The sequence below is a fragment of the Hoplias malabaricus genome, chromosome 17 (genome assembly GCF_029633855.1).
Source record: "Hoplias malabaricus isolate fHopMal1 chromosome 17, fHopMal1.hap1, whole genome shotgun sequence".
NCBI lineage: Eukaryota > Metazoa > Chordata > Actinopteri > Characiformes > Erythrinidae > Hoplias > Hoplias malabaricus.
In genome coordinates this window covers 4,569,498-4,579,429 of record NC_089816.1, presented here as the reverse complement: position 1 = coordinate 4,579,429, position 9,932 = coordinate 4,569,498, and the positions used below count along the sequence as shown (strand labels likewise).

Genomic DNA, 9,932 nt, shown 5'->3' with positions numbered 1-9,932 from the left:
CTTTAAATGAATCAAATTGGATAGTTGTAGAGTTAAAATCACTTTTTTTTTTGCTTTACACCCGTGTGCCAGGTTACGTCACCAGACTAGTATGTTGTTTGCATCCTGATAACAATTATTATATAATGTGATAACATAGGCAAACCTCTCTACAGACGGACTACATGTCCAAATGTTTGCAGACACTGCTTAAAATTCATGAGTTCAACTACTAACTGCGTACACCGCTTGTGTAATATTAAAGTGAAAACATTAATTGAAATTAGATGCTCAGGAGCAGATACTCCAGGTTAACATGCTCAGTGGGGTAAATGTCCCATGATGCACTGAGCTGTGGAGCAGTAAAACTGTAAGCATTGTAGCAATATTTATCCTGCACGCTCTAATGTTCTTGTGGCTGAATGCAATTCCATCCCCAAAAACTAATAATAATCTGCATAATCTGCATTGCATTTGTGTGGTAAAGTGTGTATAGAGCCAGAGTCAACTATTCCCCCAGAGTGATACATGGAGTACTTACTATAAAATCAACCCAACAATACGTTATGTATAAATATATAGATCTTTATTTATGCTTGGTTAATATACATAAAATACATTTAAAATGCAATAAAAACACATATAAAATATCAGTGCCTACACTTACATTTTCAGATGGACACAAATAATGCAGCAATAATACAAATATCATTTGGCAATACATACTGATGGGAAAGTGGTAGGTTAGGTCATTAATTTAATACTGACAAAATTAAAAAGTGGATAACAAGAAGTAACAAATTCTGTAGTAACAGCCCTCTCTCTTTGTCACTGATGGCTATAATCCTGGTTTGACTGATGCAAAGCTACACTTTTCTTTAATTCTCTACAACTGTTGTAACATTGTTAATATTGGTATAATCTTCAATGTGTACACAGGTCTCATATTATTTATAATGATCATTTATATGTAGTAACCAGCCTGTTGATATTCCATGTATTCCATATTCCTTTAGCCTGCCCTGCAAGCCTTTTTATGATTATAGCACAAACATGAATAATGACATTCTTATTAAAATCATACTGGTTAATCCCACAGTGTGAAGAGCCTAAAACCTGGTACTGATCATTAAAGACCCCTTCCAGTGAAAATCAGATTTTTGTATCTTCACATCATTTGTGTGGTGGTGGCTTTTATTATTCATATACGCCTGAATATGTCTCATGAGCTAAATATGCAGTAAACACCATGGATGAGCTTTCAGCTTTGAAATGACATTGTTCTAATGACAGCCTCAAAAACGTGAATTCAGACAGCCAGGGATTCCTATGTGAAGAAATGAAAAATCCAGTCAACATAAAACGGTGGGATTTTCCAGGTAAACAGAACTGCAGGTGAGGAGTTGTGGGTGGAGATACAGGCAGGAACTAACTGGATGTTCATAAATGTGTGCAAAGTATAGACAGAGATGAGTTTTAGGGGTTTAGTTGATGTTTGATGAATGAATATAGGATGTCATCATCAATGTATTAATGAAAGGCAGGACAGAGTAAATCTGAATGTGGGAGGCTCACTATTTAATAATAATCCATGCTTCACCTTAGAAATGCATGGAAGACTGATACTATTACTGCCGTACTTTTCAGTATGAAATACTTCAGCTGTTCTGTAGCTGTCAATCACAATTAGATTCACTTGATTTCTCCATATCACTGATCATACAAGCAGACTTAAAAGGCACAGACCAAACATTGTAGTCCATGCTTTAAATCAGATTTCATCTACCTTCCATTTTTTTTCAATCACATGACACAGGTTAATGTGCGAATTCTAATTGTAAAAGCACAAAAAAATACATAAAGGGAAAAATTCCATGGTTTGACTTAGTGTTGATTATATCCAGTAATGCATTTCATTTCCTGAAAATAACTTTTAAACCAAGAAAGTAGAAAGTAGTAATATTTAAAGCAAAATGAAATATTAAAAAACATTCCAGTTTCATTTGATTAAAATATTTAGATTAGTAAAGTAATAAGGAATTCCTTCTTATTTAAATATATTTTCCATTTAAGAGTCAAGCCACCGATCTTTGGGTAAAGTTGTGGTGTGACTGAAGAATCTTAAGGCTAACGATTTTGTTGCATAATGTGCTTGTTGTGTTTCACAGTAGATAACAAAAATACCTGAGAAGCTTTCCGGCTGTATCTGTGTCTATCACAGTGGTGCAGAGTGACACAATTCAGCAGCTTTTAGCGGGCAGTACATAACCTTATTTCTCTATACATGGCGGACCTCATTCTGAAAAGTGCCAAGATATAGGTGAGGCAGGAGCTCTATAGCTTTTTTTTTGCCTTCTTATTGATCAAAATACTTGCAACACTTCATCCTGGCCTAGTTTTAAGGAATGGAATATAATAAAAAGAGATATAAAAAAATCAGTCACATATCCAGCCCAGGATATAAGAATGTTGAGCCCTGGTGGCTTCTGGGTACAGACTCAAACTCAGACAGGTGGAGTGGAGTAGCGCACAACATAGTTGTAGTCGGGTGGTGGGCTGTGGCACTCCAGCTCTGGGTCTAGAGACGAGTCATCCAGACTGAAGTCCAGTGAAGGAACAGGAGGAGGATACTTCTCTTTCTCTCCATCCAACAAAACAGATTCCTTACTCTTACTCTTCATCCTGCAGCAGGAGAAATGACAAATAAATTATTCTCTATGTACAATAATGACCATAGAATGGGTATATACCACCTTTCTTACTAGCTTTTTTTAAATGTATTTTTAAGTTACATTTTTGAAAACATTTTTAATAAATGGACCAATTATTCAAACTTTTGCAACATTTACAGATGTTACGCTATAGAAATAAACTAGATATTCAAACATTTCCAGAAGCCTGTACAAATTTATGTTGCACCTGTAACTAAGTACTAGCAGCATTCTCTGTATTGATGACTGATTTAAATGCTATTCTGGCTGAATTGCATCAGAGCCTCTCAGCAGTGCTCTGACACATGGTGGAAAGCCTTTCCAGGCTGTATCTACAACAAAGTAGAGATTAACTCCCTATTAACGTGTCTATGCATTTATGAATATATTGAGTGTGCAGTGCACGTGTCTCATATTGGTAATGGAAGTTACAATAAACTTTCAACTATGTCAGTCACAGCTTGAGCTTTCCACACACACAATTCACTGCAGTTAAGGAGTCATTGAAATTGAATTGTCTCTTTTGTTGCTATGGGTTTCTAAAACAGTTTCCCTCAAGGGCCGTGGGTCAGACTCCATGCAGGAAAGGGTCGAGTGTGCAGGGCGATTAGTCTGGGGTTCTGTGAGGTTCATATATGGACTGGCTGGCATGTTTTCAGGGATCTGCACACTCCAGGACATCTTAAGAGCACATAGATGAGAGGATGCATATGCTGACAAAGCACATGCGTGTGTTGAATGAAGCAATAAAAGAGCACCACGTGGAATTTACCCACACAATACAAGAGACCTTATGGGGGTCTGAGACAGACCAGCAAAGCTTTAGAAGGTCAAAGGTGGCAGTGATCGAGTGGTTTCTCAGCGGGGGCCACCTCCTCACAATATATACATCATTCTCCGCATGCCTGGAGTGGCTCGTTTTACCTCACACAGGAAGCCATGGTAACACGGGCAAGGCACTGCCAACCAACTGTGGGCTTCAACCAGCTTTTGCATGATGTATTTTGGATTTGAGAAGGGGAGGTGTTGATAAGTGCACAGTGAATGGGATAATGAGAGGGTCGGGGGCGACAATGACTGCAGGGAGCCCAAATATTTCTAATGAAGTCCTCATTGCCTCGTTAATCACACAGGGAAACAACAAAAATGATAAGCCCATATTAATACCCAAATAGCAGCTGTTTTGGTGTCAAGACAGCTGCTATGGTGAAAACCATATATCTGGCCAGGAATGTAATACTAAAAAAACAGAGATTGACCAAAGGCTCTTTGATGTACAGCTTACAATTCTGATGCTTGAATGTAGACAATAGGCTAAAAGGAAGTCTTACCTACTGTGTTAAAATGGGAAAAAATTAATTTTAAAAATGAATAGTTTAAAAAAATTCAAGAATGTCTGCAACAATAGTGTACAACAGATTATTAATTGATTTCTAATAGATTTTATTGAGGCCTATCCTATCCATCTGATTATGACATTAAGATTACCATAAATGCTGGATTAACTAAAAAAAAGTACATTTTAAATGGCTAAAGCATGGTCATTGTATCAATAGTCAAACATATATTTTTAATTAAAAAAACATTACAGTGTGTGTGTATGAATGCAAATCCACCATTTTCTTACTGGAATATGTTTCTGGTAAAGTACATAAACAGATTTGTGAATATGTTGCATTGTATTGGCTGCTATTTTTTTAAAGAGCTTCCTAGAATGTAATGCTCAATAAAGGGTTAATCTTGATTGATGATCAGACATAAATCCTTTAAACCTCACATCTCACAAGCTTGTATTTTAGTTTATTTCCCTTTGGCAGTATCTCTGTTGATGTCATATTTTATTCATGAGTAAAAGATATATATCAGTCGCGTAAATTCAGTGCATCATTTTTTAGAGTGTAGAATTTTAGACAAAAAACCCAAATGGCTCTGATAACACCCATCGTAGGCTCTCAGTACGGTGTGATTTGTGTAGGGTGCACTCCAGGTCTTTGCTATGATCTTTCAAGCTCTGTCTGCAAAGTAATGAGTGAAAGTTGCCAGACTGCGGCAAACTCTGACATTGATCTGGCAATGAATTTGAGCAGCTAATGTCCCACACTATGTTGAAGCATTGTGGTATGCATGCATGTTTTGAGTTTAGAAGAAGTGCGAAGCCAGTGCCTGGTGCGCGGCGCTGACAAAGATTTTAGCCAGCAGGCTTGTAGCCTGCTTTAACGAGCCACACTTCCCAGCTCGCTTTTGTTGTCTAGCTGTTGGGTTTGTCACCTCGAGCAATATCCCGCCACTGTCTCATTGTCTCCATGACTCTCTCACCCAGGAACTTCTTAAGAAGAGAGAGTCAGTCACTGGAATTTAGGTAGAGTCATGTGGAGGGGCATGTTGGGTGGGACAAAAATCTGTATGACCTTTCTGTCATCTCCCCAGGCGAGCGGGGGAGTTGCCAGGGAGGGGCCAGTGGAAACACTTACGCCAAGGCCATGATGCTCAAGGGTCGAGTTAGAGCCTCCAGATGCTTCAGTGTCTTCAGATCATCTGAGGAGAAACCCATGCCACTGTCCGTCTGACTTCCCTGTGAATGGACATCAAATCATATAAAGTAACCAATAAAATTTGTATGCAAAGCTACACTGCCGTACATTTAATTTATAAATTGATCATGTATAAAGCATATAGTTTTATTACAAGATTAAAATTAGGAAAAAAGGTACAGTAGAGGTACATTATTGTTTACTAAAGGTACAAACGGTGTAAATGTAGCTTAAAAGGTGCAACAGTGGTGTTAAAAGTTCAGTTATGTCCCTTAAAGTTACATTACATTCTCCTCTCAAGAAAGGAGAGGTGAACATTTGTAAAGTTTCATTATGGAACTGTGCCAAATAAAAGAACATAATATAGGAGATGAAATCAATACAATTTTAAAATCTACAATTATAATAGAATAAGGTACATTTATGTTCCCTAACTAAAGTTACTGAATATTGAACCTTGAGGGTACAACAACACTGAATGAACTCAATAGAATATTAAAAAAACTGTCAATAAACATGATGAAAACTGGTGGTTGCTTCCACACAGTCTGTTCATATTCAATGTACGTTATTATGTACTATCTCAAAAAAACACATGAAACAACTGTTTATCATTGTTGGAAGCTATTTATGTTACTTGTATGTGTGTATGTGTTTGTGTGGAGCGTCAGATGAAATTACTAACCTCATGGAACTCGTCTGTCCCATTCTCCATGTTTATCTCATCAAAAGTCTTTATGCTGCCGGGGCAGAGTTTGATGTTCCTGAGGAAATCAAATATTCGACATTAGAATAGTCCTGACAAAGCAACACTCACACAGTAAAATACCACAGCATGTGCTGGACCAAAATCCGAAAAATCTAAATGCTTCATCCACCCACGGTTTGCTTTGATCTGTTATTTGGCACAGTGACCCTCTGTCTTGTACCCTTGTAATCTTTTTGCTTTTATACTAACAAAGATGCCCATTCTTAATTCAATTCCCATTATTATAACTACTCATAAGTTAATAAGTTGTAATAAAATGATCACAAAAATTGATGACTACCATTCACGATGTTTCAAGGATTACTGCCGCTTGAACAAAAAATATTAATATTTCACAGGTTTTAAATTGTTCTTATTATGTTCTTTATTACCAACAACATGTAATATAGAATAATGGATGTGAAAGTATATTTGGGAGTGTAGTTTATCTGCTTTTAATATTGTTAACTGATGGTATAAACAAACTATTAAATAATACAAAACAAAATAAAAAAGTAAATTAATAATACAAGCATAAATATTATATAAACATTAAGCAAAACCGTGACAACTAGACTAATGTGGGGCAATGGTTTTGTGGTCTCATTGGAAGCTCTATTAAAATGTGAACAGACTTTTATGTTATAATTATTTTTTTGAGGTCAAAGTTATCAGATAGCTGCTTAATTCAGCTTTAGGGATAACTGTCATTGCTACATTTCAACACTGTCCTAAATAAATACTCTTAACAGACCTGTTAAATTACAAGGGTTGAACAAATATTATTTTAAGCAAACATAAATCCTGAGGCAGCATTTGTGGCTTGGAAGGAAATTCCTACAGAGGCCCATGGAGCAATGAAAACTCTCAACATGGCTCTAATGGTTTACACATCTTATCAGGAGCCAATCAGTGCTCCCTTTGTCCTAAGCCAATTCATAATGAACTCACGGAAACTGATTAGTGGTGTGAGGTGTAGTGCAAGTTTAAAAACTCAAAACAAGTGTAAATGTGGATATTAATTTCTAACGTCTGATATATGCACTCTCAGAATGTAGTTGTAATTGCACAGTTGTCTAAACAGTTTAAAGACGCTCTCTTTATAAGCAAATGGATTCAGGAGAGAATTTATATGCTTTATCAAAGCAAAAATGGAAACCATTCATTAATTTATTCATTCATGTTAATTCAAGGGTTGGTATAGTCAGGGGAAATGTGTGAGTGTTTAATGCTCTGTGATAGACTGGCTCCCCGTCCAGTGTGTGTTCCTGCTTTGCGCCCAGTGATTCCAGGTAGGCTCAGCCAAGAACCGAATAAACAGTTACATGACATGAGTGAACGAATGAACGAATGAATGAATGAATGAATGAATGAATGAATGAATGAAACTAACTAATTAACTAATGCTCAATTTCCTACTAAAGGAAGAAAACTACGATATACCAGTAAATCTACATTACATTACACAACACTACATTAACCTAACAGTTTAACATAATTAAAATTGCAAGTTGTTTTGAACAAGAGCAAGGAAAACATATGACACTGTAACTGTGTGAATAAATACACAAGTCAAAAAAAAGCACTGTTTAAAAAGAATCGTGATCACAGAGGTTGTTCTTAGAGTGCAGTTCAGTTACAAACAGCCATTTATGCATAACTACTCAGAAAGCCTTTCTTACCATGAGCTGCCTGAGTCTCGGAGAGAAACAGGTCCCGTGGAGGTCTCCTCTATAGTGCATGACTTTGATGGATCCCCTTTGGCCAGCAGGGCTGTGTTGATAGGAATGTAATGCTTTCCCTCCTGATATTAAACACAAAGTTTAACTGTTAACATAGGCCCCCTTCATAACAGTGACATCACCATGCATATGCTTTTGTAGTTTGAGGTAATTAAGAGTTGGGAGAAATTAGATCCTCTGGGGAGACATCCCATATGCACATAACAGAGGAACTAGTCGAAACACTGGAAAATATCACACTAAATAAATCCTTTTCTTAGTGTGGGCGTATATTTAAGTTGAGAGGTGTTGATTCCTATATAAGCAGTCTAATCTTAGTTGAGGTGGAATGAAAGATCCTGGGTGGTATAGTGTGTACAATTATTTCTGGTTTTTGACTCTGCATACGTTTATATTTTATTACACAAAACTGTCCCCCTTCCCTTATCAACATTTGTCAGGCTGTGCTCATTTTACATTCTTCTCTTTGAACTAGTCCTGACTAATGATGTGCCAAAAGTCACATCTCTTTCAACAGGTTTTAACTGAAATTAGTCTTTATCTGAAGAGGCTGCTTCATTATTCCTGTGACAGCAAACAAATGGTTCTGGGATTTAAGATAATAATCCCACAGCAAGGAGCAACCATTTTGTCTGGGATTGGTGTTGGGTTGGATATCAAAATTCAATACTTTGGCAGCAACTGAATTAGTTCAGTACTATAAACCGATTACTTGTCATTCAGTCATTTCAGCACCTAAATCCCTGTTCTTACAAGTATTCATGTTTGTTCCAGAATCTAGACTTATTTTTTGTGTCTACTTAAATTTCTGATGAATGTTATTAATGCCATTACTTATAGATTATTCTGCAGTTAACAGTGGTCAATAAATACACCAATTCTAATGCTTCACACTCATTACTTGCTTTTGTTTCATCCACTTTTGGCCTTTAATTTAAAAAGAGAGGATTCAAATATATTGTTTAGGAATCAAGTCAAGAACTATAACTGAAACCCTTTAGCATCTGTGTTTTAGGGCACCATTACAAATGAGAGACATGTTTCTCTTAGTTGTAAAACTGAATTTCAGAATGATTTCTACGGTGCTTCTGAACTTACAAGCGAACGGCATATTTCTTGGGTGTAATCTTTGGCGACATGTAGGCAAAAATTCAGGCTTAATTTAATATGTTCTGTACAAACACTGGTACATTCAGTGCTTTTATTTGTCTTGTACTAGGATACTCTTTCTTCTTTTTCTTTTTCCAAAGGGAAGTGAATGAGTTTGTTGATTGCAATTTCCCGTCTCAGTTACTGTAAAGCACTCACTTGGGTAAAGCTCCTCACCGTGTCCTCGTTGTACCTAGGTCCATTCAAAGCTGCTGCTTCCTGAGAGTGAACTGAGCACAGTGACTCATTCACCAGATCAGTGACTAATCTCTTTGTTCATTTTTTTTTGGGGGGGGTAGAGGGGTGGGAGATGAGAGGAGAGGTACATTCTGGCTGGGGATGCCTTTCCTGCCCCTAATGAATAGTAATTATTTTGGCTAGGGTTATAGATATGGCTATAGATCTGAACTCCTATGAACAAATGAATAAATTATTGTCTAGCTATCTCACCTGTTGCACACTGGCCTGAAGCAAGTCTCCGAGCCTTTCCACAAGCTCTGTGAAAGTAGGCCTCTGCAGCGGTTCTCCGTGCCAGCAGTCCAGCATGGTCTGATATCTACAGAAAAAAAAAACACACACACATTCACTCCAGTTAGTCCCTTAGTCTTCAGTATTGCTACTGAAACGTAACCATTTCTAAATCTGTTATAAATATGCCTTATCCCCTCCTATAGTTGTGTCACAGCAATCTCTATTGCAAGGTCGCATACTGGGCCGTATTGGTGTAATACATGGTGGGGAATGTAGTAGAATGAATAGAATATTGATGAATAAATAAATACAGAATCAGAGTACAGATAATGACTGTACTAAGGTAGGTCAAACTAAGGGTAACCATTAAGTACAACAGATTATTATAAAATATGTCACATAAGACTTTAATATTGAGGATGAAATGCCCTTTTGGATTAACAAGTCACTTCCATAAGTGATTTAAACATGCATGTGTATATATAAGGGTTTTCACAGGTGTAATTTAACCAGGCCTGATATAGCTATACATCAGTTTCTCCACATGTTTGTGCAGAAAAGAGCACTATAAACACACTCACACAGAGTTGTGGTCACTGTG

General features: G+C 37.0%; 1 protein-coding gene across 1 annotated transcript in view; it reads right to left on the bottom strand.

Moving 5' to 3' along the window:
• Positions 1-566: 566 nt before the first annotated feature.
• kdrl (kinase insert domain receptor like) overlaps positions 567-9,932 on the bottom strand; it is a 59,184-nt gene continuing 49,818 nt past the window's right edge. The window contains exons 37-41 of the mRNA XM_066649054.1: positions 9,311-9,416; positions 7,652-7,773; positions 5,907-5,985; positions 5,162-5,262; positions 567-2,661 (exon numbers count right to left, since the gene is read on the bottom strand). Coding sequence (XP_066505151.1) covers positions 2,484-2,661; positions 5,162-5,262; positions 5,907-5,985; positions 7,652-7,773; positions 9,311-9,416 — 586 coding nt within the window. The 3' untranslated portion in view covers positions 567-2,483. The remainder of the gene's footprint in view (positions 2,662-5,161; positions 5,263-5,906; positions 5,986-7,651; positions 7,774-9,310; positions 9,417-9,932) is intronic.